Source organism: Lampris incognitus, chromosome 1 (assembly GCF_029633865.1).
Source record: "Lampris incognitus isolate fLamInc1 chromosome 1, fLamInc1.hap2, whole genome shotgun sequence".
Classification (NCBI taxonomy): domain Eukaryota; kingdom Metazoa; phylum Chordata; class Actinopteri; order Lampriformes; family Lampridae; genus Lampris; species Lampris incognitus.
Genome location: NC_079211.1, coordinates 13,162,539 through 13,177,566, shown reverse-complemented (window position 1 = coordinate 13,177,566; position 15,028 = coordinate 13,162,539). Strand labels below are relative to the sequence as shown.

The 15,028-nt window shown below is 43.3% G+C and overlaps 1 protein-coding gene across 1 annotated transcript in view; it reads right to left on the bottom strand.

The window, feature by feature from the left end:
• Positions 1-15,028, bottom strand: part of pcdh11 (protocadherin 11) — a 168,245-nt gene that overhangs the window by 68,905 nt on the left and 84,312 nt on the right. Inside the window, 1 exon segment of the mRNA XM_056286125.1 lies at positions 2,311-2,346. Within this exon segment, the coding sequence (XP_056142100.1) occupies positions 2,311-2,346 (36 nt within the window).

Below are 15,028 nucleotides of genomic sequence, written 5' to 3'. Positions count from 1 at the left end.
TCTCTCTCTCTCTCTCTCTCTCTCTCTCTCTCTCTCTCTCTCAGGCACCCTCCTCTCCCTGCAACAACAACCAGCTAGCAGGTATAAAGGCGGTGTTGCATGGAGAAGAGCTTGACTGACAACCGGCTCGTTTTGAGTGATAAACAGGAACCACTTAGCTGTGGATCAGGAGAGATTGACTCTGCCATTTCAGATAAGGATCAGCTCGCGGGCACACCTAGACTTGCATAAAGCTGTTCAGGGGGGAAATGGTGATCTTTAATGTCTCACTTGTCAGATGAGAAGGCAAAAAACAAAAAAACAAAAAACAATATGTCTATGTCGTATATAATCCGCCATCGTGTATGTCTCCATGCCAAGATTTTGTAACACTACTAACAATATAAAAGGTAGATCTATCTATCTATCTATCTATCTATCTATCTATCTATCTATCTATCTATCTATCTATCTATCTATCTATCTATCTATCTATCTATCTATCTATCTATCTATCTGTCTATCACATGTGTGTGTTTGCTTTTTGCACACATTGTGTATACTCAGTTGTGGAAAAAGTGTTGCAATTGATGATTTGGAATTTATTTGAAAAACGGATTTGCAGAAACATGTGAGGATGACGAGATCCTGTCAAGAAATAAAAGAATAAGGGGGCGTCCGAGTAGCATAGCGGTCTATTCCGTTGCCTACCAACACAGGGATCACTTCAAATCCCCATGTTAACCCCGGCTTGGTTGGGCGTCCCTACGGACACAACTGGTCGTGTCTGCGGGTGGGAAGCCGGATGTGGGTATGTGTCCTGGTCGCTGCACTAGCGCCTTCTCTGGTCGGTCGGGGCGCCTGTTCAGGGGGGTGAACTGGGGGAATAGCGTGATCCTCCCACGCGCTGCGTCCTCCTGGTGAAAGTCCTCACTGTCAGGTGAAGAGAAGCGGCTGGCGACTCCACATATTTCGGAGGAGGCATGTGGTAGTCTGCAGCCCTCCCCGGATCGGCAGAGGGGGTGGAGCAGCGACCAGGACGGCTCAGAAGAGTGGGGTAATTGGCCAAGTACAATTGGGGGAGAAAAAGGGGGCTAAAATCCCCTCCCCCCCAAAAAAAAGAAATACAGGAATAATACATTACAAACTGAGTAAATGTCTATCTGTTTCAGCTGCAAATCACTATCAAGTCATTTTCAACAACCCCTCTTTTCATGGACCATGTACTTTAAAAGTGATTGTAACGTTTTTCCCTTGCTAGCTGTATGAAGCTGTATATCAGCATAGTGGAAATCTTGATTCGAACAATCAACAGTAGTTCAATACTGACCTACTTTCATCCAAAAAAAAAAAGAAACAAAACAAAACATTAGAGCTCTATGAAATTGCATTCTGCTGTGATCGAATCAAACAATATTGTCATGACGTTTTAGATACTGACAGGGTACAGCCATATCTTTGATTGCATTACACATCTACCGTAAAGTGAAATAATGTTTGACAAAAAAAAAAAAAAACACATTTGTGGTCTTGCACTGTGCAAGCTGGAAGTGACTTGTGGACAAAAACTGCCCTGGCTGCACTGATGTTTTCCAGCCCCTGATATGAGCATTTTATCCTGGCACCAACAGTGAAAATATAATTTTCTACAGTGCAAGTGGCTGAAAACATGTTTTCTCACCGTGTCAACCAAACACAGCTCTGCCCTTTTACACAGAGCAAGGACTGGTGAAAATGGCTGGATGCAAGAGTGAATTGCAAAAACAACGAGGTGTTAACAGGGAGTGTTAAGTTGTGGTCACAACACAACAATTCCATTTGCTGGTAAAGGTTGAAAGTAAAAAAAGGAGTCATTTCCTGTGTCTTTGGTGCCGTGATTGAGCTAAGTCAGGCAGCGTAGTACAATCAAACATGTGACAACGTGGAGAATTTGGCGTGAAAAGTATTTTCACCCCGCTGCGTCTAAGTATAACTTTAATTTAGTTTTCTAAGAACAAGTTCCTACCACGAGATGAGACTTTTTCTTTACCTTGACATATGGGCTGCTGCTCTAGACAAACTGTAAATTACTGTGATAAAAACCTTCCCTTGTGACAACTCCACAAGAATACATGCATATTTTGACATAACCAGTGATAGCTATTGAAATAGATTTGTCAGTCTAACAGTTTACGTGCATAATTGGAGTCACTGACCTAACGTATAATCATGGAATGGCAAGTTGTACAGTGTGATGCATGCTGCTTAGGGAGACCCACATGCATGGGTGGTGGTGGGGTGGGGTGGGGTGAGGTGAAATGGTCAAAGAACACAAATTAAATAAAGACTTACATTTCCAGAAGTTATTTTACCAAGCTGACAGGCCTCCTGCAAGAAAAAAAACACAGTCGTTAACACGTCTGTAATTCCTAGAGAGGACCCATACAGGGGAATGGATATTTGCATCCAATGCACATGAGGAAACTGCATTGGGAACTTTCTAGTCAACTTTAAGTCAGTCAGAGCTCAAAATTGATGACCTCATAGATTTTGGGTTTAAAGTCTTCTTTCAGATGGAATGGAGACTAAGAGAACATATTGATTTCTGAATCTGAGGATGGGAGGTTGTAAGGCACGTTTCAGCGCTCATCTCTGCCAGGCCGTAGGATTCACACCCTCTTCGGGGAAATGTAAAGTATAGGGCAAACCTGACAGATATCCTGACAACACAAGCCACATAACTGACACTTTGATAAAGATGTTTTCGGTGCATGTCAGAGAGAAAAGTGAATGGAATATCAAACGGAGCATCAAAAATTAACAATAAACAGCGACAAGCTTCTAAATTGGGAACAAAAGACGCCCGCAAACCAGCAAAATAGCATCCTCTCTCTGGGGACAGAGATAATTCACAGAGAGATAAGAGTACTTAATTTTTAATCACTGATTTTGTGTTCTTTGTGCTGGGTATAATAATATGACTACATGACTTGATTTGCAAAGAAAACAGGAGAAATCTGGTGGTGCAGAGTCACACTGACAGGGGCAAAGCGGAGAAGACTGCTGGGCTGGAACGGTAAAACAATGAACAGGAAACGAGTTCATGTCAACAGATTATCCCACCATAATTGTACACCAAGGGATGCGGCTGACGACTGAACGGTACAGAGCAGCACATCCTGAGCTATTCATTCAGGGGCGAGGAGGGAGCACGGAACCACGCTGGACCACTGAACTAAATTGAAAAATGGCAACCCAAAACAACTGTACCTGGGTTGGTTAGATACGTTTTTTGTTTTGTTTTTTTGTTTTTTGTGGGGATGGTTTTCTTTTTTCTAGATAGGCGCCCAAATGGGTAGTTGTTGTTTTTGTTTTTCACAAAAACCCATATAGTTTTGATAAAGTTTAGACATTCACAAATAAGTAATTTAAAGCTATGCTTTTGTTTGATACACCAGTGACACTTGAGATCTGGGGGGGAAACATGTCCGCAAGATAAAACGCAGTTTCGGGCTAGAAAATGTACATATTATTCATACAAATAACCAAAAGACTAACCAGAGCAATGTTAGCGCAACAAAATATGATTTCATGTTGTTTGATAAGTTCTAAATGATATGTGACCAGTGCCTGAAGAAACCCTTGTCCTGAAGCAGGTCTCATTATAATAGTTTAAAAAGAATTACAAGTAATGCAAAATATAGAAGCGTAATTACTATGTATAAGTAGCTGAGCAAATAATTTCATGAGTATCAAAAGTTACAATTCAAAATGTATTTTAATGTACTTTCTAGTCGGTTAAACTTGTTTCTTGATCGCCCCCCCTCCCCCAACTCTTTTAAATCAGGAATTATTGTGGGCAGCTAAAACTCTGAGGACCCTTTTAACACTTGTTATTTCTCATGCAATGAGACCACGTAGATCTGTTAAGTTTTTAATTTTGTTTTCATTCCCTTGAGGGCTCCAGTTTCCGGTTCACGGCGCAGTTGAAGGCGCCGGCGCGAGTTAACGGCGGAAGTCGCACTAAGGTGTAGCCAATACTTTTTTGTTAATTTCGGGACATGCTGTGCTGGCAGTAATCGGGCACAACTGAGATGCAGTTGTAAAAGGGTTGGAAAAGGAATAAATTATCAGTAGGTGTGGTGGGGGCTGGCTTCAATAGGCTCGGCGCATCAATTTTGCGCTGCGGAACTTCCGGGCGTGTCTGTATAAGAACTTCCGGTAGAACCGGATGCTTACGTCCTACTGAGTCATTAGTTAGCTGCTAAGCTATTCGTCCGAAATCTTAATTTCGTCCGAAAAATCAATGAATCAAACAGGGCAAAAAGTGGCGTTCAAGTATCAACGCCGTGAAGCAACCACGCCGAGCACTGTTGTGTGCCACAGTGTGCGAATTCGGCGCACTATGATTCTCTTTAAGTTTCCATTTATCCCCTAGTAACTGCGAGGAAAGAGCTGAGTAGCTAGCGAAGATTCGGAGGGATGCATTTACCGCCACCAAGAGTACAAAAGTGTGTTGTCGGCATTTTGAACCGGGTGATTTCGCTGTGCCGGCTACAGGTGTATTACGGTGTCTCGCCCCACACTCTGCGTCGAATGAGTACTCCAAACCCGCACCCAGGCTAGGTGTGTGGGAGCGCCGGGAGCGTCCTGCTGTCGCCCCTCTGCCAGCTCTGGACTCCTCTGATAATGAGATGGATGTCAGCAGCTGCCTGCAAGAGCATGACTATTGCGTGGCTCCTAATCCTGCCGATTTGGATGACGCCCTGGCCCAAAACGAGTCAATGAGGAAACGAATAGAAGTGCGCCAGAAACAACTAGAGACCGTCCAGCTACAGTCCAAATTCAGCCTGAGGCGATTTGCAGGTTCCCATGAGGACATTCGGTTTTACACCAGGTATGTCTGATTTGTATCATTTTATTTACTGTTCAGTCTCTCCACCCCCCACCATGCCTCTCTCTCTCACACACACACGTTACTGATTTTGTGATTTTGAATGTAGATTAAGTTAGCAGCATTAGCTGACTAATAAAAACAAAGTAGCAAGGTAACGTTAGTTGCAAGGCAGCCAGCTAACGTTTGTTAGCTAGCTAGCTAGTGTTAGCATGGTTCTAATGATGCCGTTACTCACCCTCGTAGTTGTCGATGTAGCTCAAAATATACATCTTAAACCCCTTTTCTTTTTTGCTCATCGAAGCTACCGAGGAAGCACTCACGATGCGATGTACATCGTTGACCGTGATTTTTAGGGAGGTCCTGCCAACAGCGAGTGTAAAACAGCCATCTCTTCTCAGCAAACCAGACCGGAAGTTGTTGTGCAAGTACTCGTGCGTCGGAAGTCGAACGACGCCGTCTTACGCACCCAGGCTATTACGGCCGATCAAATCAGATCCTCTCATTCCTTTTTTCTCTCCCCAATTGTACATAGCCAATTATCCCACTCTTGCCCACATCCAGCTTCCCACCCGCAGACACGGCCAATTGTGTCTGCAGGGACGCCCGACCAAGCCGGAGGTAACACGGGGATTTGAACCGGAGATCCCGTGTTGGTAAACAACGGCATGGACCGCTACGCTATCCGGACGCCCAACTCATTCTCTTTAAAAGCAGCACAATCTCTGTCATGGCGAAAACTGCCAATTTTGCAATGGATGGCGGAAGTCCAGACCAGCAGGATATCTCCCAGGAGGAAACTGATGTCCTTGTTCGGGAGGTGCAGAGTTGCCAAGTGCACACACAACAGTCATTAACACCAATTCCAATGTGATATGAGCCTGAAAACTACCACACAATGTCTGTGCTTAGACATGGGTCTGACCAGGCCGACGCAGGGGTAATATTTGGTTTTGTTTGACATGAAACAAGCATTGTGCCACCTGATTTTGAATAATGCGCCCTCTTACTGTGCCCCTACACCCATTTTGGGTAAAATAAACAACATCAATTATTCGGAGCAAAGAGAAATAAGAGGTTTTGGAAACAAGTGCAGAAAGAGTCAAGAGAATGCAGGAAAAGAACACAGGAAGGCCAGCAAGATCTAGATACCTTGCCACAGAGTCCTTTAGACATCGGTTTTGAGGAGCCAAAGAGTAGTAGGCAGTTATTTGTTGTTGAAAGAGAAAGACGCAAAACTAGGAAAAGACACTCCAGAGAGATTAAAGCATTGAAAGACAAACTTGACAATTTAGCGAAACAGAGGGACAAGCTGAGAAAGCGACTTGAACGTGGAAAATGTATTCAAAATGTGAAGACACAAGACTCACCTCGGACCCAAACAGATATGATGCTTCAAGGGAGCACACTCAGAAATCTTTTCATCAAAAGATCACTGCTCTTCCACCATGTGATGATTGCAGAGCTGAAAAGAAATGCCCCTCACACTCACAGAAGAAGCAAGCTTCTATCACAGCATCCAAAACTGTCTTTGTCCAGAATTCTCAAGAAGTATCGCCTTATCCGTTAGTTTCATGAGTTTGGCTTGACTTACAAAATACATAGAGAAAATATAACAAAACAAAGAAAGCCTAGTTTTCTCCAGACCGTCTCCCTAAGTGTACACAAGTTTTTGGAAAAAATGCAAGGATAACAATAGGCAAGTAAGACACCATCACCAGGAAAAAAGTAAAATGTCAAAGGATGATTGTGAAAGATGCAATGCAGATCTTCACACTGCATTTATCTAGCCAGACCCAAAAGTTAGACTTATTCATCCTTCTGTGTATTGCATCCATTCTACATCACATCTCCAACAGCCTCAGATTGAAAGACATGTCAATGTCAGTACCATGAGAAAGCAGCATTGATGCTCGAGATACTGAAGTCATTCAATGCTGTGGCAACCAGCAAACGTGAAGAGAGTTTCCAACTTCTGTGTTGATCTCCAGCAAGTGAATCTTGTCTTTTACATACCTACTCCTTATGTCTAAACAAATATTCAGATCTTTTTCCAGAGCAAAGGAAAACACAGGTGGAGTGGAAGCAGTGGAACTCTATTGAGGAGCTAACAGAAGATAGAGCTCACTTTCATACCAAACTTGAGAAACACACTGGCACTCTTTCAGAGCGTATGATTCTCTATCAAGACAAACTAAGAAATGAGACAACCACCCATGTTCACTTAGTTCAAAATCAAACCAAGGAGTACAGGAACGATAACAAATTGTAATGAAACCACATTTATTGTGCCTGTTGACTTCTCTGGGGCCTGGTAATGTAAATTCAGCTCAGAGGTACGATCCTGTCGCAATGGGCAAAACTTCCCACGGATCACACTTTGTACGAGCATGTTCTACACCAAACATGAAAAGGCAGGATTCTGCACAATCTCAGAGTCTAAGCGCCAGGATGTTGCAGCCATCTGGATGTATATGGATCAAATCCTGACAGATATTCATGCCAGATTTCCAAATATTGACACTGTCCACTTTTGGTCAGATGGTCCAAGCAAACAGTAGAAAAATAAAAAGAGCTTTCTCCTTTATGCTGTCCCTCCCTGACTGGGATTCAAGAATGCAATGTGGAATTTCTTCCCTACTCACATGGCAAGGGTACCCCAGATAGCATCGGGGTAAGAATAAAGAGATGTGCAGACAGTATTTTGCTGAGAGGTCGGGACTTGTGGATGGCAGATGTTTTATGAGATGTTGTCCAGCAGCCTAAGTGGTGTCAAGCTACAATATGTCACCAATGATGATTTTCTGTACTATGACACTCTCCTCATGTAACCTCTGAAACCCATTCCTGGAACAAGGAAGATTCATCAAATTAGCTCAAGGGAATATCATCCATTGTAGGCACATTTCATGTTTTTGCAGTGAGCCACAGATTTGCCAGTGTTTCCGTCCAGTTACTCACTCTTTGGATGGGATCCCTCAGGACCTAGATGAACATGATGATTCTAGTGCTGTTGAAGTACAAAGTCCTCTGGCGATGTTGATGGAGAAAGAGCCCAGCAGAGGACCTGAGGGCATGACAACTGGGATACCCTAATGATGTTCAGAGTGGAGATTGGCTTCTTGTCATGTATGACCAGAACTGGTGACTGACTAAACCCTTAACAATTGACCCAGAGCATCAAGATGTTCAAGTTTAATTTTTTCCCCCTCATGGGCCAAATGTTAATTTTAATTAAAAACAACGACTGTGGGATGTCTGCTTTGTGCCATTTACAGATGTTTTAGTTGAGCTAAATGAACCATAATCACCAGTCTGTACAAGTAGCACCAGAAAAATACCACATGTCTGTAGAGGTCATGGACTACATAGAAGAGGAACACTTGCATCGTCTGTTGCCTGGTGTTTAAATTCTGTCGACTGCCCAAATTTGGGCAGCTGTCATTTTTAAAGATTTTTAATAATTTGAATTAGTTTATATATAAGCAGTAAATTTTAAGAGGTTGTAGACTTTACATCTGGGATACACTGATCAACCAAAACATTAAAACCATCTGCCTAATATTGTGTAGGTCCCCCTTGTGCCACAAAACAGTTCTGACCCATCAAGGCATGGTCTCCACAAGAACTCTGAAGGTGTCCTCTAGTATCTTGCAACAAGATTTTAGCAGCAGATCCTTTAAGTGGGGCCTCCATGGATCAGAATAGCTTTCCGGTACATCCCACAGCTGCTCAATTGGATTGCGATCTTAGGAATTTGGAGGACAAGGTAACACCTTGAGCTCTGTCATGTTCCTCAAACCATTCCTGAACAATTTTTGCATTGTGGTAGGGTGCATTATCCTGTTGAATGAGGCCACTGCCTTCAGGGAATACCACTGTCATGAAGGGGTGTAGTTGGTCTGCAACAATGTTTAGGTAGGTGGTATGTGTCCAAGTAACATCCAGATGAATGCTAGGACCCAAGGTTTCCCAGTCAACATTGACCAGAGCATCACACTGCCTTGACTGACTTGCCTTCTACCTATAGTACATCCTGGTGCCATCTCTTTCCCAGGTAAATGGCACACAAACACCTGGCCATCCACATGACATAAAAGAAAACATGATTTGTCAGACCAGGCCACCTTCTTCCATTGCTCCATGGTCCAGTTCTGATGCTCACACACCCAGTGTAGGTGCTTTCGACAAGGGTCATCACGGGCTCCCTGACTGGTCTGTGACTACACAGCCCCATGCACAACAAGCTGCAATGCATTGTGTGCTCTGACAGCTGTCTATCATAGCCAGCATTAACTTTTTCAGCAATTTGAGCTACAGTATACCTTTTGTGGGATTTAACGAGATAATCAATGTTATTTACTTCACCTGTGAGTGGTTTTAATACTTTGGCTGATCGGTATATGTGAATTGTCTATTGCCTGATGTTTAAAGTCCTTCTACTCCCTTGAGATTGAATCCAAGAAAATAATGGTTACGTAATGTTTTCTTCATGTTTTGCATCACCACCGTTAATGCCTTGTCAACTCCGTTAGACGGACTTTAGGTTGTTGTCGTTTTTTTAAAATAAATATCTGTTTTGTTCTCTCAAGAATATTTGTCTATAAAATCATTGTATTTCCAAGTTAATGTGTAATTTTAATGCTTCTAAATATTGATTTTCATTATGGAGATCAAATGCAAAATTGGTTAATGTATAGCAATGGCTTGCAAAATGTTTGTGCCTTAGGCACACCAAAGGGCTAGCCAAAATCTCAAGGCACATTTGTATTCATAGCTTCTATAACACTTGTGACTACTCATCACTAAGCTGTGCTATAATATAACTTGCCTTCATTGCCTTAACAGGCACTTTCACTCAGTCTGACAAACGGTCTTGCCTCTGGTTCAGATTCCACGCACTTTTGAAGTAGGCCAAGTTTTTCTCAATGTAGCAGGTATGTTTGGTTTCCAAGTTCCTGTTCAGCTTGCTTGGCACCATGTTAGCATTAGCCGACTTCTCCCGACAGATGACATACTCAGGCTGAGGGCTGTGTTACTGTCTACTGACAGCTTTTTCCCCCCCTCTTTTCTTTAGGTGGTGGGTCATCTGCACTGGTTGTTAATTGTGTTTTGCTTCGTACAAGAAAACGATCAATTTCCCCCCCTCATGGATTTCTCTTTTAAAGAGGTACTGCACACTTAAACATGTTTAATTGAACTGTAAATGAATGATAGGACTGTATTGGGGTCAAACACATCAATGCTGGTGTTAATATTGACATTTCTTACCTAATTTATAAAAATAGGCATTTCATGGGTTGAAAATGGCTCAACACGCCATCTACTGTTTTAAATCAGCATTGAACCTTGCAATGTCAATGCTGATGCTGATCGAGACTCATCAGGAGTTTACACTATGTTTTTTTGTTAGCCTTGCTAACCTTTTGAATTTTTCTCAATTTACAGTTAGCTATAGTAATATTATTTCATCATTTTCAATTTTGGTGCAATGGTTCGGACTTGTGCTTTTGAAGGCTGTAGAAGCACCACCGACAACTGGGTCGGTCTGGCTGGGGTGCGAAGCAGGGCTGGGCTTGCACCGCTGCTACAGGAGCAGTCGCCCCGTCACCCGCTTCTCTCCAGCGCCGGAAAGCATGGTGCGCAGCCCGTCTCGTGGGGCCCCCTTCGGCATTGCGGTGGCCGTCTTCCCAGGGTGGAGTCCAACGCCATGCCGGAGGGTGGGCCAGTTGAGGGGACCGGGTACGGTGTTGCATGACGGCGACTCTGGATGCACACCACGCTCTCCTCTTAGCTCTCCCCAGCTACTGCTGCCTCACACATCCACACACCCACCTGCCCCCTCTCTCAGCCCCTTGCCCACTTTTTAGCGCTTTGGACCATAGTTTTACAAAAATTCAGATCCTTCATCTGTTTGACTACTGCACATATTTTATGAAATATTTGTGTTTGCGTATATATGTCAATTTTTTGTGAATTATGACAAGAGAAGCGTACACATTTTGAGCAAATGGTGTCATATGGTGTGATTTTTCTAGGTGGTGTTTACTCTAATATCCAAAGGAGGGTCCATTTCTTTGACAGTAGGGCACACAGTCTATTTTGTGAGTCATAAAAGGGTCAGCGTACCGGTTTCTGCCTTAGCACCCACTAAAAACCACTGTTGTTTCTTGAGTGCTGCATTGGAGGAGTTGACACAAAATAAAAGCCAAAAGCCAAAAAAGATCAATAGTCTGTGGTTTCACCATGAATAAGCAACTTTCAGAAAACTCAAGCCAAGCTTTGATTTAAAATCCTTTTCAATTGATTTTTTTTCTCCAACTGTCCAACCTTGTTGTGACTATAGCAACCTGTCAGCATCTTGTTTGTAAGTTATTTTTAGATGCGAGATTGCATGAAACTTTGATGATAAATGCTGAGAAGTTCTGCAGCAATTCTAAAACTATAACCAGGGCTTGTGACATTCCTAAATCGAAATAGTGGCTAATTTAAGTCGTAAAAAAATTGCACAATGTTTAGTGGCTTTTGAAACATCTCCCAAACTTGTAAAATATGACTACACATGACCACACCATGGTGATTGCATTTGGTGTTTTTCTGTAAGGAGGGTAAAGTGCACACATGCAAGAATATCTGCGAGCTGAGCAGAAATAAGCGCAGAATCTTTGCAATCTTTACAAAATAATAATAATGATAATGATAATAAAAAAGCGCTACACAGTAAAGCACAAACTTATAAATATTTAGTAAGTATTCACGAAGCTCGACCTTTGCTCATTACAAGCATAAGCAAACATTTAAAAGTGAGGAGAGGCAACTTTTTCGGCAGTCCTACTTGGGAGACGAGGGTGTGTTGGCAGTCCAAAATGTCCAGTTAAAGTAAGTAATTTCTGATAGTCATTCAGCATCACATAAATAAGACGGAGTGTTTCAAGCAATGTGTGAAATAGGAAAATGCAGTAAGGCATAAATGTTGAAAACGGTTCTCTGTGAATGATTCCTGAGATGCAAAGCGCATGCTGTCATGTAGGAAGGGTTGTACACCAGCCCGATCTTACAGGTGAGGGGTATTTCTTGCAAAGTCACTTGCAAACGGTCAAAGTGAAGCTCATAAAGTTGACGTAAGCTGGAAAGCACAATTCAGCTACCGAAGGCTACAGTAGATCAACACCTGTGCTACTAAATGCAAGGCCTAAATAATTCTACCTTGAGCTCATTATCAGCCTTTTCCGAAGACGGGGCAAGGTGTATGGAGGCACTTTTCCCTCCCTTCGAATAAATGCAATTCAAGGTCAGAAATAGCGTGATTGTTTTTGCATTTCATGTTTGAGCGCGACAACATAGCTTGCACTTTTTTTTTCAGGCCGTTTGAAGAGTTGCTGATTTGCATCGTTTCACTGGTCATTTAAAGCGGAGTTATACTCGCGGCTGCCGTCAGACAGTTCTCTGCCCCAAAGTTATGTTTTATTCAACATCTCGCGACTCGAGTAGCTCACACTATGGACCTCACCAGCCAATTAAGTATATGATAATGTACATGCTGAGCTGTAGTGAAGTATCTAGCAAGGTGACTTATTGTCATCTCGTATTTTGATGAAATACTCCGAGGCCGTTGTAGAGTAGTTGAACTGCATATTGCTGGAGACCATAAATGTGTGATGGATTTCGCTGTGGGGATTGGTCAGTGACCCCCCCTCTTCTGCGAATGCATGCCTCTCAGGCCAGCGGTTTCAAATGCGAGCCTGTGAGAGAGATATGCTCGATATAAGTGCATTTGTTGGTGAACCACATCAAAGTACAGAGGGATGTCTTCCCAAGCAGAGGCAGTGGGGCTCGAACTGAGCCTTTGATCACTCCGGGCTCTCTGATCATTAAAATATTGGATAAATAATTGATTAAAAACACCAGACCTTATTGTACTCTGTCCCCGGATCCAAATTTATTCCAACCTTGAGAAAAGACACTCATACAATGGACAAACATGGCGGAACGATATGCAAATGATTGGCACATAGATTTTCGAGCTCCATTGCATCTTGTTGAGAGAATACACCTGAATAATTATATTTGACAGTGTTGCAACTTGAAATGCAAATGCACACACTGACTGTATGTAGTCTTGATTTTTGGTGCCAGTAGAGAGGGGGAAAAGTTGAGATGTTGTGACAACTCTTCTCCTCCCATCCATGTATGAGTTATTGGGTGGCAGGTTGGCATAGAGTTAGAGAGGCTGGCTAATAACCAAAAGGCACCAAGGCAGGAGGTACAGGGTGAGCTTTTCCTGTGAGATGATTAATCAATCAATTCATCAAGTTGCATTTTCTATAGCGCTACATCAGAACCGCACAAGACACCAAGCCCGATTGAGTGGTCTGTATCTAAGATATTAAAAAAAAAAAAACAGTCACCAGTTACTTGGTGTGTATTAGCTTGTAAGGTTATTTCTTTTTTCTTTTTTTCCCTTTTTCTTCCCAATTGCATCCGGCCAGTTACCCCACTCTTCCGAGCCATCCTGGTCACTGCTCCACCCCCTCTGCCGATCCAGGGAGGGCTGCAGACTACCACATGCCTCCTCCGATACATGTGGAGTCGCCAGCCGCCGCTTTTCACCTGACAGTGAGGAGTTTCGCCAGGGTGATGTAGCACAGGGGAGGATCACGCTATTCCCCCTCCCCCCCCGAACAGGCACCCCGACTAACCAGAGGAGGCGCTAGTGTAGCGACCAGAACACATACCCACATCCAGCTTCCCACCCACAGATACGGCCGATTGTGTCAGTCAGGACGCCCAACCGAGCCGGAGGTAGCACGGGGATTCGAACCGGCAATCCCCGTGTTGATAGGCAACGGAATAGACCGCTACGCTACCCGGATGCCCCCACTTGTAAGGTCAGTTCTGTATTTAACAGTGTCAAGTGCATGTCATGCATTTCGATTGCATGTCATGGTACAACATAAACATTCATTCCCATTAAACAGACATGGAGAATACTTTAGAGAGTTCAGATTATCCTTCAGCGGCTCTAACTGGAAAACATCAAGCGGTCGAAGATGATTTTCATGGCAGTCAATTCAGACAATGGCTCTGCGTTCGAGCCACTAGAAATTACATTACTCAGCTATTGTCAGGGGAACAGTTTGGCCTTCGACATCAGAGGTGTTGAAGCAAAATATAGCTAGCGTCCACCGTCAACCAAAACCTCAGCCACGGAAAAAGCCTTGTCAGTGGCAAGGGGATGGTGACAATACCCGTGTTTGACAAAATTTATATAAGCTCATGGAAAATGTTTGGACTTGTGTGGCTTTTTTTTTTCTTTTCCTTCACATCATCTGTAGTCTCAGCACAAGTAAAGAAACAACCAGACATCCCTTGCTGACATTTCTGGCTATTATACTGTCCTATTAATGCAGACTTTCCTCGGTCACAATGCAATAACAACAAAATTAAATGTTCTGCCATTTTTGAATTACAGTAGAAAGTTGCAGCCCTAATGGGAGAACGTATGACCCCGCTCCCTGCGAGGTCTACCGCAGAGCCTCGCTGCAGACTTTTCTCTGTTAATCACGACTCCGAACTTGAGAAATTCGTCTATCAGGCCCCTTTTCAGCAGTTTGTGAAAATAATTTTAAAGCGTGTATGATGTGATAACTTCAAGCTACTCTCAAAGCCTTAAAACCCCTCGTCTCCTGGGTCCTCATGCTCCTAATGGTTTAACACTAATGAGATCTGCTGCTCCTGACTCCACCGCTGCCGCGCCCACATAGCAGTTTATTTCACAGTGTAAATACTTTTGAAGACGGGGCAGAAACAGAGAGAGGGAGAGGAGCATACAGACAGGGAGCATGCAAGCTGCCAAAGCGTGGCTGGTGCCTTATTTTGCGTTTGGTGTGACTCTAACGCGAGGCTCAACTGTTCTGCAAGGCCGCTCACTTCAACCGGTCTCTGCTTTTGCCAAGTCTGTAAAAATTGGACTTGTCAGTGCTACTCGGTTTTTTTAGGTTTTTTTTCCTATTTTTTTGAAAACATCAGGGTGGTGCTTTACTTGAGCTACTTAGCGAAGGTGAGAAAAAGTGTGTGGTCTGCTATCGAGTGGTTAGCCTGAGAGACTGGAGGAGCTCATCTGAATTTATCAATGTGAAGAAGAGCATCGACTGTGAGGTGGCTGTTTGAATAGCA